The sequence below is a fragment of the Podarcis filfolensis genome (assembly GCF_964270895.1).
Source record: "Podarcis filfolensis genome assembly, chromosome: 6".
NCBI lineage: Eukaryota > Metazoa > Chordata > Lepidosauria > Squamata > Lacertidae > Podarcis > Podarcis filfolensis.
Window position 1 is genome coordinate 69,210,413 of NC_139609.1, and position 15,328 is coordinate 69,225,740.

At 41.6% G+C, this 15,328-nt stretch overlaps 1 protein-coding gene across 4 annotated transcripts in view; it reads left to right on the forward strand.

The window, feature by feature from the left end:
- The window catches only part of RALGAPB (Ral GTPase activating protein non-catalytic subunit beta), a 57,856-nt gene extending 43,726 nt beyond the window's left edge, over window positions 1-14,130 (forward strand). For all 4 annotated transcript variants that reach the window (XM_083617677.1, XM_083617676.1, XM_083617675.1 and 1 more), the window contains 10 exons: window positions 760-912; window positions 1,537-1,746; window positions 2,760-2,918; window positions 3,368-3,533; window positions 4,079-4,201; window positions 4,462-4,598; window positions 5,156-5,264; window positions 6,292-6,370; window positions 6,851-6,999; window positions 8,680-14,130. In XM_083617677.1, the coding sequence (XP_083473803.1) occupies window positions 760-912; window positions 1,537-1,746; window positions 2,760-2,918; window positions 3,368-3,533; window positions 4,079-4,201; window positions 4,462-4,598; window positions 5,156-5,264; window positions 6,292-6,370; window positions 6,851-6,999; window positions 8,680-8,873 (1,479 nt within the window). In that variant the 3' untranslated portion in view covers window positions 8,874-14,130. The remainder of the gene's footprint in view (window positions 1-759; window positions 913-1,536; window positions 1,747-2,759; window positions 2,919-3,367; window positions 3,534-4,078; window positions 4,202-4,461; window positions 4,599-5,155; window positions 5,265-6,291; window positions 6,371-6,850; window positions 7,000-8,679) is intronic.
- The last annotated feature ends 1,198 nt before the right edge of the window (window positions 14,131-15,328 follow it).

Genomic DNA, 15,328 nt, shown 5'->3' on the forward strand with positions numbered 1-15,328 from the left:
ACCCGAGGTATCACTGTAGTCTCCTTGATGAGTTACTAGCTTTTTCACCCTGTCACTTTTCACACCTCTGAGGTGCCTTCTAGAAGACTACAATATTATTCAGTCAAATGATCAGAGATGGGTACACATGGATGCATGTATATAAATGTACAATATGCACATGGTGTGTGTTGAATGTCCCATTTAATTCAAACATAGATTCATCATATCTAATGGTAGAAATCTACCCTTTGCATGCCTAGCTGTAGCTGGAACCATGCAGTGGGGTTTCGTTTTTGTAACTTGCATTGCTTAATCGGGAGCTCTGTGTGCCAAAAATATATCAGGCTGTGCAAAATAATATTCTTTATTGGCATTTAGTGTGTAAATATTTTCAGACATGGGTGGGACATGTTAATACATACTCTTGTTTCCTAAAAAGATGGTAAAAGCAGTATTCTTTCTACATCTGTAGCTTTCCATATTTTTCTGCTTTGAGTATTGTATTCAGATTTGGGGCACATTCTTAGTTAAGGTCCAGGCAGGGACTACCAAAGTCAGATCAGGATCTCTAATTTTGGTATGGAAGAAACCATTCTGGAAGCTACTATAAGTGTTGCTTTAGTTATAACCTAAAAGCACAGCTCAGTCTAACCAACACCCCTGCCCCTTCTCCAAAACTCTTGACACCTGTTTCAGCAATAAACCATTGTTTCAGAAATATCATCCAATATTTGACACATTTAAGAAAATTGTGACATTGTTCTGTTTCTTGAACAGATGTTTGTCCCAGAGCCTCGTCCTGCACCTAAGAATGATGTTGGACTCAAATACAGCGTGAAACACCGGCCATTTCCTGAGGAAGTGGACAAGATTCCTTTTGTGAAAGCAGACCTGAGCATTCCAGACTTGCATGAAATAGTTACAGAGGAAGTAAGAGACTTGCAGTATTTTGATTTCTTGCCCCCTGTGTGTTTCGCTCCTCAAAACGTGTTAGTCATTACCTCTCAAGTAGAATGTATTTTTTCTCAGCGACTTTTACTGCTGTACCTGTACTCAACGTTGGTGTTACTGGCCAAAAGGGTAGGAGCCTGGCACAACGTGTGTATTTCCATAGCCCCATACATCAAAATGCTCCCTGCATGCTCATCTTATAAACCTAAGTAAAGCATTTCTGGAGCAGATGCTTTTCAGGAAGCTGCTGCCAAAGTGAGCTAAAATGTCCTATTGTTCTTATCCCTGTGAAAAGGTGAAAAGTCAGCTTGTTGCTTCTGTTAACACTTCTTGCAGCTGTTCTTTGAAATTGGACACTGATTTAGGAGTGTCACAGTGCACGTGCTGAACAGCAGGTGTATCCATCTCTCTTAACCCAGCAGCTGAAGAACATCAGCGGTCACAATTTTATTAGAAAGCTGGGGGGAAATTACAGCAGCTTTTTCAGGCGCTCGTTGTCGGTGCTGTTTGGCTTGGCAAACAGGTACCACCATTTGTCGTAGGCTGCTACTGCGCTCAGCAATTTCTGATGTCTAAAATGGGGGTGTTAAATATATGTTTCAGCTGGAGGAGCGGCATGAGAAGCTGAGAAACGGTATGGATCAGCAAGTTCTTTATGAGAAGTCTATAGATCAGCAGATGGAGGAAGACTGGAGAAAGAAGAATTTCCCTGACCCAGTCACAGAGTGTAAGCCGCCGCCTCCTGCACAGGAGTTCCAAACAGCACGCCTTTTCCTCTCTCACTTTGGATTTCTGTCACTAGAAGCACTGAAGGTGACTGGAGGCTTCCCTTAATTGCTTCAAATGCTGCCATTATTAGAGACTATTACCGTTTAATATTGGGTCCAACTGCTTATAGCCTACATTAGACAGAGATGTGCAGGAAAGCAGAACAAATTTGGGTACAAATAACAAAGATGTTTGTGGCATCCTGAATATTATAAATTTGTTGGTCTTCAAGGTGCCACAAGACCCTTTGTAAGGTTTTCTTTTTCTTGCAACAGACTTAGCACAGCTACTCCTGAATATTTATCTAAATTACTTTCAGAAAGTGTTAACCATTGTGATGCCATCAGTCTATGCGGGTGTAAGGCTGGCTGTTGTATCTACATGGTTTTTTAAAATTGGGTTTATGTGTATGGGCGGAGGGGCTCCTTTTCTTCAGATTTTAAAATTAGGTCCTTGTTTCATTGTTGTATGTAGAAGAAATGTGCCTGTCGTTTTTATTAATTAGTACAATTCCTTTTTTGCATCCGCACACCTCTATGTGTTGCTATATAATAAAGCTGTAAGGCTGTTGTCAAGTTGCAGTTAGTGTGGCTGCCACTAGATGGCCACAGCAATTCCAGCATCATGACAGAACAGGTGGGAAATCAAGCAACGTGGGTGATAGATGGCACAGCGGTTTAAAGGAGAAGGGTAAGAGGGACTTCAGAAAGCAGTTTGGCAAACTCTGAAGTGCCTTTCCCCCTTCTGTTAAGCATCTCTCCCGTGGTGTTTGAAGAGGGCGGGGTGCGCTTCAGAGAGCAATTTGGCAAACCATTCTCTGAACTTCCTTCCCATCCTCCTTTAAAAGGGGGTTGGAGGGGAGGGGAGGTTTGGGTGAGCTGTGAAGCGATAGACAAAGACATGTATACGAGACTACTAATGTGGGCTCTTCCTCTTGGATCTTCTTTAGCAAGCTGATTACATATTAACAAATTTAAGTGACTGATAACAATTTATAGGTAACCACAAAAGGTGATTATGTAGAGGTATAAAATCTATGTTGCTTTTTGTTTGGTTAGGAACCTGCTAACAGCAGACTACCTCCTCACCTGATTGCACTTGATTCTACTATACCCGGGTTTTTTGATGACATTGGCTACCTGGATTTACTACCATGTCGTCCTTTTGATACAGTTTTCATTTTCTATATGAAGGCAGGTCAGAAAACAAGCCAAGAAGTAAGTGGCATGCTTCTAATTTAAACTCTATCAAAAAGTGTATTCAAAACATAAATATATATTCTCTTGAACTAGAGGAGTAGAAGAGTGTGTCTTTCACATCACTGGACGTGTATCATCGCTAAAACCCCTTAGAACTGGGTAGCACGATGCTGTGATGGCACACAGTGCATATGCAGTTTCTTTGCATTGCCTAGTCCAAGCTTTCCCCAACCTGGTACCTTCAGGATGTCTTGGACTACATTCCCATCACCATTGGTCAGGGACAATGGGAGTTCTAGAATTGTGGAATACATACTGCCCTGGGGTAGATTACCAGTTAACATCTGCTCCAGTGTTGTTTACTCTGCTAACTAGATGGCTTGATACTTCAGGCCAGCACTTCTAAACACCTTAAAAATGTGCACATATAGCATTCTTAACTGCACTGCTGGCCTATTTTCTTCCAGATTTTGAAGAATGTAGAGTCTTCCAGAAATGTCCAGCCACACTTCCTAGAGTTCTTGCTCTCCCTTGGCTGGTCAGTTGATGTAGGGAAACACCCTGGATGGACGGGGCATGTCTCAACTAGCTGGTCCATTAACAGTTTCTGTGATGAGGAGGGATCTGAGCAAGGTGAGAGGTGTTTGTGGAGGTTTCTGTCTGCTTTAATACTTTGGGTCACCTTAGTGTTCTAGAGAGGGATAAAGGCAGAAGGGGCCTTCTTCCCCCTCTACCCCAAGACCTGGTAGATTGCATGCTCCTCCAGAAGACCATTGCAGACCTGCATTGGATTTGGAGAGGGGGTGACTGCATATTCACCACTATCATCCCATTGTGGATGGGATGAAGGAGGTTAAGCACTGCCCCTTGTTCTTAGGACGCTTCCTTATGCATAGTTTTAGAAGGGGTGGCCAGAGAGCTGTTCTTATACTGCTTTTCTTACATCACTGCTGAGATTAGTATCCCCAGATCTTCTGGTGCAGCAGCAAGTGGTATGCAGAGAAGTGCCTGCAAGGATCTCTCCATATTCATCTGTGGAACAGATTCATGAAAGGTTTGGGGTGGGTGTCCTAGAAAGTAGAATAAGTTGTAAAATGGGGGGGGGGGAGATGACGAAGTTCATAACGAGACTGGAAGTCCTTCCCTTTAACCCCATCTTTTATTTGCTTTGTTCTCAGATGAAATAATTCCTTCAGAAGACATTGGGGCAAGTATCTTCAATGGGCAAAAGAAAGCACTATATTATGCAGATGCTCTTACAGAAATAGCTTTTGTGGTTCCCTCACCTGTGGAGTCCTTAAGTAAGTGTTCTCTGTGTGTATCTGTTGATTCCGTAGCTAATTCCAAAGAGATTTCCTCAGTTGTGTCACAAGTGTATCAAATATTTGCAATAGAAATGGGTGTGCATTGAAAATTCTAGAGTTGTATCCAATGGGGCGCCAAGGAGTTCTCCTGGCGCAATGAGTGTTTGCTTTCCTCTCTTCCCCCTGTGTATTTGTTACATCTGAAGTGTAATTGCCACTCACATGTTTGTGCCTAACTTCTCCCTTTTGGCTTTCAGCTGATTCCTTGGAAAGCAATGCTTCAGACCAGGAAAGTGACTCCAATATGGATCTTCTGCCTGGAATACTAAAGCAGCCTGCACTGACACTTGAGCTCTTCCCCAATCATACAGACAATCTCAGTTCTTCGCAGAGGGCAAGTTTATGCAACATTGACCAATGAAGTGCACTTGATATGCAAGTGATAGTCTTAAAGTCGAATAGCCTCTTCCTGTATTAAATAATATGAACTGTTTCATGATACACTAAATAATACTTGCAAAAAAAATGTTAATTTAGAAATAGAATAATTTGGTAGGAGCAAGCTTCCCATTTTATAGTAATTAAGGTTCTGTCTTCCCCTCGGGTTGTGTTGGTTTTTTTTTTTTTTTTTTTTTAGGACTATCACAGTTATCAGATACTTAAAGTACAGTATTTTGTACCTGAGGAAATTTTCCCCAACAAGTGCCTCCATTGCCATGGTGCATCAGAAACAAATCAAAAGAAATCTAAAATCATTGGAGATGTTTAGGCCTCATCCTGACAACAGTTCAATATTTATTGTCTTTTTAATGAAGTGTTCACAATAGGTTGTATGCATTATAATTATTTTTCCCGAAACTTTTGAAAAGGACAGTCTGAATTGCACACCTGTAGCTTTGATTATTTGGTGACTGTCTTCTTTTTTTCTTTTCTCTTTTGTATTTCCAACAGCTCAGTCCAACTTCCAGATGCAAGAGGTTACCGCATGGTCGGGCTGTTCCACCAATGGGACCTGAAACCAAGGTGTATGTGGTCTGGGTTGAACGTTATGATGATATAGGTGGGTGAATCTTAGGCTTTTATTATGGAGTTTGCATGAGCAGGCGGGAGCTGACATAAAAGCCTTAGGTTTCTACTCTCCCCCTTCCCTTCTTCGCCTCCTGGCTGGGGGAAGGACTCCACCAGTGTTTACACTTGGTAACCCGATCTCAGCATTCTGTGCCTGCCACAGATTGTGGTTTAAAACAGCCCTTGTCAGTTTCTAAGCAAACCATCTTCATAACCCAGGCCCCCATGTCCAGTTCTTGTTTTATTAATTTGCTTGTTTCAGCCATTTGTGAGTAGTATAGAAAGTGTTTTAAAAGGTAAAGGGACCCCTGACCATTAGGTCCAGTCGTGACCGACTCTGGGGTTGTGGCGCTCATCTCACTTTATTGGCCGAGGGAGCCAGCGTACAGCTTCTGGCTTGTGTGGCCAGCCTGACCAAGCCGCTTCTGGCGAACCAGAGCAGCGCATGGAAACACCGTTTACCTTCCCGCTGGAGTGGTACCTATTTATCTACTTGCACTTTGACATGCTTTCGAACTGCTAGGTTGGCAGGAGCAGGGACCGAGCAACGGGAGCTCACCCCGTCGCGGGGATTTGAACCGCCGACCTTCTGATCAGCAAGTCCTAGGCTCTGTGGTATAACCCACAGCGCCACCCGTGTCCCTTAGAAAGTGTTTTACTTAAGATTATTACAAGAAGCATTGGTTTTAAAAATATAAAATGGGAAAAAAACCCAACTTGTTTATTTAGAAGAAGCTGGTTCTGCTTCTTCTTGCTCCTCTCGGGGGCAAACTGGTTCTGCAGCAATCCCTGTGGTGGCATTTGGAGGAGGGCTGGGCTGCTGTGGCAGCTGGATGGTGACAATTCGTCAAGATCCTTCTTTCTCCACTTTGCTCAGGGCATGATGGTCCTTCAGACCAATTCTAGTTACATGTTTTTAAATACCAGTCACTTAACATGATTTGGTTTCTCATTTTGTACTATCTCTTACAACTTGAAAAGGGAATATTTAATCTATCGTGGATATGTTTATCTTGCAGAGAACTTCCCTCTCTCCGACTTGGTTTCAGAGACCAGCACTGGAGTAGAAACTACAACAAACAGCAGCACTTCATTGAGGTATGGACCGAATTTATCCGCATTTCCACCTCTGCCATTTGCATAGAAGTTAATTCAGGTTAATGCATTGCTTCCTGCTATTTCTTTCACTCTTGGAAGTACTCTGCTCACATGCAAGCTGTGTGTTGAGTGTTCATGGATTTTAGTCCCAGCAGCCCTTAGAAAGATGTGTTGGCACTTGAGAAATGTTGCAGAAATTCATGAGTCCAAAGGGTGTGGTTACATGGTCCTTCCCCTTCTTTCAAACACGTATTTTGGGCCCAGAAAACTGTCAGTCTGATGCCTTATATTCCTCCTATCATGCAATATTTTTATGGCATTGCCCAGATTTTGTTCCTTCAAGTAACATTCAAGGTGTACCCAATTTCTACACTTTTGTGTATATTTCAAGTTTTTATTTAATTTTGAAAAAATGTTGGCTGTCCCAGCTGTTTCCATTTTGAAATGCTTGCTTACATTGGTAACGTTTATGTGTTTAAGGTCCGCCACTCCTGAAAAAGAGGTTCCAGTGATTTTCATCCACCCCCTAAATACTGGATTATTCAGGGTTAAAGTGCAAGGAGCTACTGGGAAATTCAACATGGTCATCCCACTGGTGGATGGAATGATAGTAAGCAGGAGAGCATTAGGTAGGTGCTTTTAATTAACATTGGATGATTTAGCAACGCTGACACAAAACCCTACACATATTAAGTAAAATAGAAACATCGCCACCCAATCCCAACCCCCTTCTTCCCCCCCCCCACCTCTTTCCTCCTTTTCTTCCTAATGTCTCAACAAATGAAACTGATTTGTAAAAATGTTACATGGTAAAAATATGAGAGAGAGAGACATTACACATGCTTTTGTAAATCAAGAAAATCTTCAATAGATTTTCAGGGGGCAGGGGGCGGGCTGGTGTGGAGGACTCCCTGGTCCTGAATAGGGTAACTGTGCCCCTGAAGGACCAGGTGCGCAGCCTGGGAGTCATTTTGGACTCACAGCTGTCCATGGAGGCGCAGGTCAATTCTGTGTCCAGGGCAGCTGTCTACCAACCCCACCTGGTACGCAGGCTGAGACCCTACCTGCCCGCAGACTGTCTCGCCAGAGTGGTGCATGCTCTGGTTATCTCCCGCTTGGACTACTGCAATGCGCTCTACGTGGGGCTACCTTTGAAGGCGACTCGGAAACTACAACTAATCCAGAATGCGGCAGCTAGACTGGTGACTGGGGGCGGCCGCCGAGACCACATAACACCGGTCTTGAAAGACCTACATTGGCTCCCAGTACGTTTCCGAGCACAATTCAAAGTGCTGGTGTTGACCTTTAAAGCCCTAAATGGCCTCGGCCCAGTATACCTGAAGGAGCGTCTCCACCCCCATCGTTCTGCCCGGATGCTGAGGTCCAGCGCCGAGGGCCTTCTGGCGGTTCCCTCATTGCGAGAAGCAAAGCTACAGGGAACCAGGCAGAGGGCCTTCTCGGTAGTGGCGCCTGCCCTGTGGAACGCCCTCCCATCAGATGTCAAAGCGATAAATAACTACCTGACATTCAGAAGACATCTTAAGGCAGCCCTGTTCAGGGAAGTTTTTAATCTGTGATATTTTAGTGTATTTTTGGTTTCTATGGAAGCCGCCCAGAGTGGCTGGGGAAACCCAGCCAGATGGGCGGGGTACAAATAATAAATTATTATTATTATTATTATTATTATTATTATTATTATTATTAAAATACATTAAAAAAACAAAAACAAAACAGAGCTCCCCTTGGAGTAAGGGAGGAATAATGATAAAAAACATTGGATGATTAACGTAACTCTTCTCTTTGGGGCTATGAGTGCAATTTAATAATGCTATCCCTTGCCACATCACCAGACTATTTCTGATGTTGCAAATTGTTCTGCCTGGAAAGAAAAATGCCCCCATTTCTCCTTTTCCAATGAAGGAGATAACCTGGAGTGCTTGGCTGGGATTCTCAGCAACCATAGCCATGTCGAAAAGGCATCGGTTTGTGGGTGGCTGAATGAATGACAAATGTTCAGATACTGTGTTCGTATACCATCTTTGATCTTGTTGGGTAAGGTGTTTTCCAAGAAGGCAGGGAACTGGCCTTTTCATACTAAGGCAGAGTAGCACTTACGTTTCAAGACAGTCTCTTCGTCCAGATTTATTCCTAAGTAAAGTTGACAAGTATGAGAAGATTCCAAACCTCACAAGTGTCGCTGACTTGAGGATGCAGAGAACACTTTTTCCTTTTAGCCTCAGAAAGTCCTAAAAATAACTTTCCTGGGGGAAGAAGTAAGCAGCATTAACATGTTCTTTTTTCCATTTAAGGCTTCTTAGTGAGACAGACAGTAATAAATATTTGTCGAAGAAAACGGCTGGAAAGTGACTCGTACAATCCTCCACATGTCCGTCGAAAACAGAAAATAGCTGACATTGTCAATAAATACAGGAACAAACAGCTGGAGCCAGAGTTTTATACCTCTCTTTTCCAGGAGGCTGGGCTCAAAAACTGCAATCCTTAGACCAATATCCTCCCTGAACAATTAGATCAGAGCTTGGTGTCTACGGTAATGGGGGGGGGGACTCTTCCCCACCTTGCAAGTCCTGTATAAAGAAACCACAACCTGAGCATGACTTCTGCTTCTGCTGCAAGGAAGAAATGAGGACACAATATAGGCACTTTCCCTGAAAACCAGCTTCACTCCATCAGCTGCTGCAGAGGGACAAACTTTCACCATCAGTCACTATTTAGTAACATGTAGTGGATGTGTAGTAGAGAGAGGGGGGTTAACTGCACTTCTCATAGCTTTCTACATTGACCTAAAATGCCAGATTCTGAACATAAAGAACTAGCACCTGAAGTTTGATACTTTGCTTCATAGCAGGTTGGGTTCAGGTGCATTTTTTTTCCAGACAGAGACCATGAAATTGCAATAAATTATTGTGCTGTATCTTGTTTGGTTTGCTTTCCCACCTGCAAGCAGGCCTATTTATTTATTTTTAGCCCCACTCAGAGGCTCCATTTCTGATTCTCCTCCTCTAGATCCAAGATGCATGTACCCGTGGGTCCATTGCTCAAAGTTTCTTTACCTTTGTAGGTTGCAAGCACCCTCTACCTACTGCTGGCCAGTCGAGGATAAAAGCTCTGGTGTATTGGTGAGGGATGGGGAAGCAAAGAAGGTTGGCTCTTTGAGCTAAGGATGGTCCATTTAAGTCAGCTTTGAGACAAAGAAAAGCCTGTATAGTGGTTCATCCCGATTGTATTTATGACCAGTGCATAATTTTACCTGTATCTTATGAATGCTAAAAATGTGATTTCTCATCTGACCAGTCCACCCTTATAGAAAGAAGTGAAATCCTTGTCCTGGAAAAGGTGCAATCAGAATGTGTGTCCATCTCTGCATGTAAGAACTAGTTACAACCACCCTATTGTGAAATCTGATTTCTGAATTGCAAATGTTCTGTACAGAAAGGGATAGATGCTTCTTTTCATGTCCCACAGTTCGTTCGTTCATTTTACTGAAAGAGGTGGGTTTCTTTTTTTAAAAAAGGAATTATTCAAACCTTGGCACACCATAGCTGTCCAATGTCATCGGAAGTGAAGACCCATGCAAGTTAAATGTAAGGTCATTAAAAAGTGTACTAGAAATTATCTGATAATTGTTACAAGTGTTTGAAATTAAATGGTTTCATCCTTGCTTTGCACTGATATCAGTCTGGAACCATATATTAAATGCATGGCTTCTGCCCAAAACAACCGGCAACGTTGTTCCCACCCTTAACATCTAGTAATACAAAGTCAAGCAGCTTCAAATTTCCCTGGTGTTCCTCCACTTCATTGGCTAATGTGTGTTGTATTACTGGATGTTACTGGAGAGGAAAGAAATAGCTACCCTGTGCAGATTTAAAGAATAAATTATTAGATCACTTGGTTTTATTGTGCTTGATACTTGGATGCAAGGCAGGGTACCATTTTCTTAATAAAACCTTTATTGAAGCTGATAAAACCTTTTAAAAATCTACCTGCACATTTTATAAATGGAGGCCGTGTTTTCCAAAAGGGAATCCAGAAAATAATGCTTTGTGCAAGAACTTTCTGGATAGCTATTAAAAAAAAAGTCAAATTGCATTTTCAGAAATAAATAAGAGATACAAACCTAGTCCACATTTATTTGGAAACAAGTCCTACTGATTTGAACATACTTGATTCCTAGTAGGCATATAGTATGATATTTAAGCAAGCAAGAATTAAGTTCCTAAGTTCCCAACACAGTTTACGTTTGAGGTTTTTTGATGGTTCTCTTCTCTTTTTTTACCATCAGCCTTGCAGATTAGCACGCTTTGCTTTACTATTGCCTAATTGCAGGAAGTTGCTGGAACGCGTTCAAGGATAAAATGTGAAGAATAACTATTTAGAAGCAAACACTCCCAAGATCAAGATGATTCACTTCATAGCAGCCCCTTAGTATTTAAGATTCATCATTGGGGAACCAGTATAATATCCTTACAAGTCTTAACCTAGTACTGAAACAAGGCTGAGAAATTCTAGAGCAAAATTAACTCTTGATTCTTCAGAAGCATATATAATATTAATAATAATGCAAGTGGCTTACAGTTGACAATACCATTTTTGTTTTGCTTTAATTTGTTCATTTTTGCTTATGGAACACATGGCCAGTAATCTTCTGAAGCAAGTGAACTACTCTCCCAGTGTTAGTGAAACACAAGTTGGTGGGCCTTTTCAATGTCTAAAATTAATATGTTCTGTTCAGTTTCTGTGCCCAGGTGGGTCCACAGCATAGAATGTAAATGCCAGCCCTTTTGCTTTTCAATACAGCATTGGAATATCCTTTGAAAAACAGTTGACTTCCACTTGTCTATTTATTCATTTTTTAAATACCCAGTGTTCCCAGTATGCATAACATGGAACTTTGAAAACTTTTACCTGTAACTGATGTGTTAGCCATAAAAGACATAGACATGACAGCTTTCGTTTAGTTAAAACGTTTACCTTTCTCAATGTTGCTATGCAATCTGATACTTGAGGGCAGGAAGCAAACTGTCCATTAATAGAACGTGCAAAAGTAAGTTATATTTTGACTCTTTGAGATCCTGAAGAAAAGCTCTTTTGAAACTGGCCTACAGCAGCAGTATTCCCCTATATCTTTTGATGTAGTTGAATTATGACAAACCAGAGTGGCAAGGTCTGGAGCAATTGGCGAAGGGCTTAGCAAAAAGAAACTTGGTCGCTTTTGATGGATTTCCAGTGAGGCTATGTGTGTTAAAGCTACTCTTTGCGGCAGTACTTGCTTCATAACGGTTATAACAAAAATATTTTATTACGCAGCACTCCTCTGAGAGGTGTACTTTTTGTTCATAAAAGCTGCCAGGGTGGTCATTAAAAAACCCTAAAGAGCTTCCTGGTTTCTTAGGGAAGATTAAACAATGGAGCCTGCTGCTTACTTTGAATTAGCATGCTAGTGTCTTGTCAGCTTGTGGTGTAGGTCCACATATGAAAAATAAGGGCGCATCATAAAATCACTCTCAAAGTCTGGCATGTTTAGCTGTCCTGCTTAATTGATGCACAGATTGGAACAGCAAATAGCACTGCTAGTGGGGATGCAGGTTGTTCTGATACTTGCATAGCAGTTACTTAGTACTGAACATTTGCCAGTATTAACCTAGTGCACGAACACTAAACTTAATTGAACCCTCTTAGATACTGTTCTGATCTAGATGATGATCTGTCACATTTAGTCCATGGATTAAATGGCACAACCAATGCATGCGTACCACAAGAGCCGTGCAATAAAAGGTTGAGCAGTTGGGCAACTGCATATAAAAATCAATGGTTTGAACCATGTATGTACTTTGGGTGAAGCCATTAGTTTGTTTTAACTAATGACCTGCCAAAACCATCCTTTTGAGTTACACAGACAGGACAGAAATGTATTAAATCTACAACAGCTTTTGAACTGGGTTAGAGGCATGGCCCAGTTTGGTGTTCAAGTGTTTAAATAATTTGCTTTTAATTACAGCCTCTCATGTTTAAAAACCTTCTGTTTAGTAAAAGAAATTTCAGTTTGTTAAACTCTGCTGTGAAAACAAAGGTCCCCCCTCTCCCAGGAACTCATTTCTATTAAGCCAGTGTATTCTTGCCCCCAGGAATTTACTTCTCCAAACTTTATAATTTGCTTGATGCAGCCTTAACTTAGCCTGTATTTTATTTTATTTTTTTAAAAACCCTGCTCTGGAGCAGACATGCTGCCCTGAATCCACATTTGTGTTATACTTACTTTTTCTTCCATTGTGTACTTAACAGCACACAAGTGGACTTGGAAGTTGTGGCCTAAATCTGCATGCAGGAATTCTTTTGATTCTGTTAATAAAAATACTATGGAGGGAAATAACAGCAGTGATTTCTCCAAACAGTATTGAGCAATTAATGGAAATGTGTAAGGGCTCACTTTCGCTGTGTTCTCCCAAATGTGTGTGATGTGATCCTTTGGTACAGATGCTGGTTGTCTGTCTTTGTATGTGTGTAAATGAGAAGGCTTCCAAGTGCACTGATAGCTTCCTGTCCCCTGTGCAGAACTATTGACTGACCAATTAACTGCAATACAATGTTCTGTCTAGAGCTCTCTAAACATGACTGCCTTTGAAAAATTGGTTCTTTTTAGGTCAGGTTGAGGCATCAGGCTTGTAAAACTCAATATAACATTTAAATTTCCAACTTTTGTTTTGGATACCATTGCACAGGATAATCAAAAGAATCGAAGTTTGTAGACCAGGCTTGGTTCTTAACATTTAGGTTGCTTGTTTCCTATTACCATTTCCTTTGGGTATCTTAACTACCATGTATTATTTGTTTTCACTCTGGTCTCTTGAAGAGATAAAATATTAGGGCTGCAGTATTTACCACATAAACACATACAAGGGTTGTACTCAAGTCCTCTTAATAAAGCATCATACACTTGGAAGTTAGTCATCTTCACAACAATTTCAAATCAAAAATGTCAGTTTTAGTACCTTTTTGATAGTTTCCATTTAAGAAATATAAAGCACCTTTAAGCTGGTCCTTCAAATATATTTTAAATGTAAAGAAAAAATAAAATGGGGAGGGAGCTGAGTGGAATCATGTCTGAAAGAGTAGCTATTTTGTATGGAGAGCAGCTGTAAAGCAGCTATAGAAAACGCAGCTTGCTTCTGGTCGTCAGTACCAGCCCTATTTTCTTCAGTGGGTCATAAGCTGTTAGGAGTGCCTTGAGGATTGGACTGCCCATTATCTGTAGCCGCTTCCCAGGAGGGAAGTATACAATTGTCATGCAGTGTTCATAATATTTAGCCCAGGTGGATTATAGAACTATAATTCAACATGAACAGTAAACAGAAGTATAACACGGTGATAGTTACACAATTGATAGAGTGCATCTTTGAAAGACAACTGGGTTTTTGCAGGAGTACTTGGAAGGAGATGGCTAGATACCATGTGCTTAATCATGTACAATTATGTATAAAGTTCTGTATGTTGCCAAGACATGATCTTTTTGTTCTTATTGTATTTTCTGTAAATATTCCTACCACTAAGTTGTAAAGGCAGACTGTAAATACAAAGATGTGAAGCTATGTTCCTCTGTCTCTAGTACTTTATCTCTTGTTTAGGGAAGGCACAAAGGCTTGTTTGTATTTATGCCAACTCTTTGTCTAGAAGAAACACATCAGATCTTGAATGTAACACAATTAGTCAAATAAATTTTAAAGATTATTCTTATGTATGAAGCTGATGGTCTTCAGTGTGTGAGCTTCTCCTGTTATCCTTCATATACAAATGAGAATGGGGAATTGCTTAGTGTCTACGGTGCTTCCAGGTGTTGCTGTTGGCACCAGTGGCAGTAGCATAGAAATTATGGAAGACAAAGGTATTTCATTTGGGAAATTAAACTTCCTATCCCTTTTTTTTTAATATGATACAAGAACATAGGGAAGACTTCAATGCCAATCTTCTGATCATCCTGTCGACACAAGCAATTCTGCTTGCCACATGGGACAACCCCCACACTCTTTCCCCCCTCCCCAATTGTTCTCGAGCTTTTCCTGACCTTCCAGAATGGATTTGGGCGAGGTGGGGGAGGCAGAGAAGGTGGAGAAGCCCTCTTGCACTCTCAGGAGCCCTTGTGCTGGCTTCTGGTAGCACATTGAGTTAGCTGAATCTAGGCCAACAGAGCCCTGCTGGCTCAGACCAAAAGCTCATCTACTCTCGCGTCCTGTTCTCAGATCGGTCAACCAGATAACAATTTCTGTCCTGTCTGTGCTCATAATAATATCCTATTATATGGTAGAGTTACATTAGTAATCTCTTTTTAAAAAACCTAAAAAGGAAGGTGTGTGCTGTCCCCTTAATAGGCCTGAGGCAGAAAGCTAGGGATTATCTAAGAAGTGATTTCATAGCAAAGACAAGATACACAACAGGGACTTCCTCATTCATACTACATGTTACAACGTAGGAAATGGCCTTATGTAGAGACAAACCATTTGGTCTAGCTCAGGCATCCCCAACCTTCAGCCCTCCAGATGTTTTGGACAACAATTCCCATCATCCCTGACCACTGCCCCTGTTAGCTAGGGATCATGAGAGTTGTAGGCCAAAACATCTGGAGGGCCGCAGGTTGGGGGTGCCTGTTCTAGCTCATAACCGTCTACAGTAGCAGCTCTCCAGAGTTTCAGAGAGGAGGCTTTGGTGCCCCTGCCTGGAGATACCCAGGACTAGACCTGAGTCCTGAGTGCAAGGCATATGTGCTGCCCACTGAGCTAAGGCAGTGATTCTCCATCCTGTGAAACCATCTGGACCAGCATCAATTTACACCATGAACATGTGGGTTTGTACGACTGATGTGCTATCCCTTGCAAAACGCTGCTGCTGGAGTTGCCCTAAATCACTATAAATCTGTGAATAATTAATCTGATCACAGCTCATGGA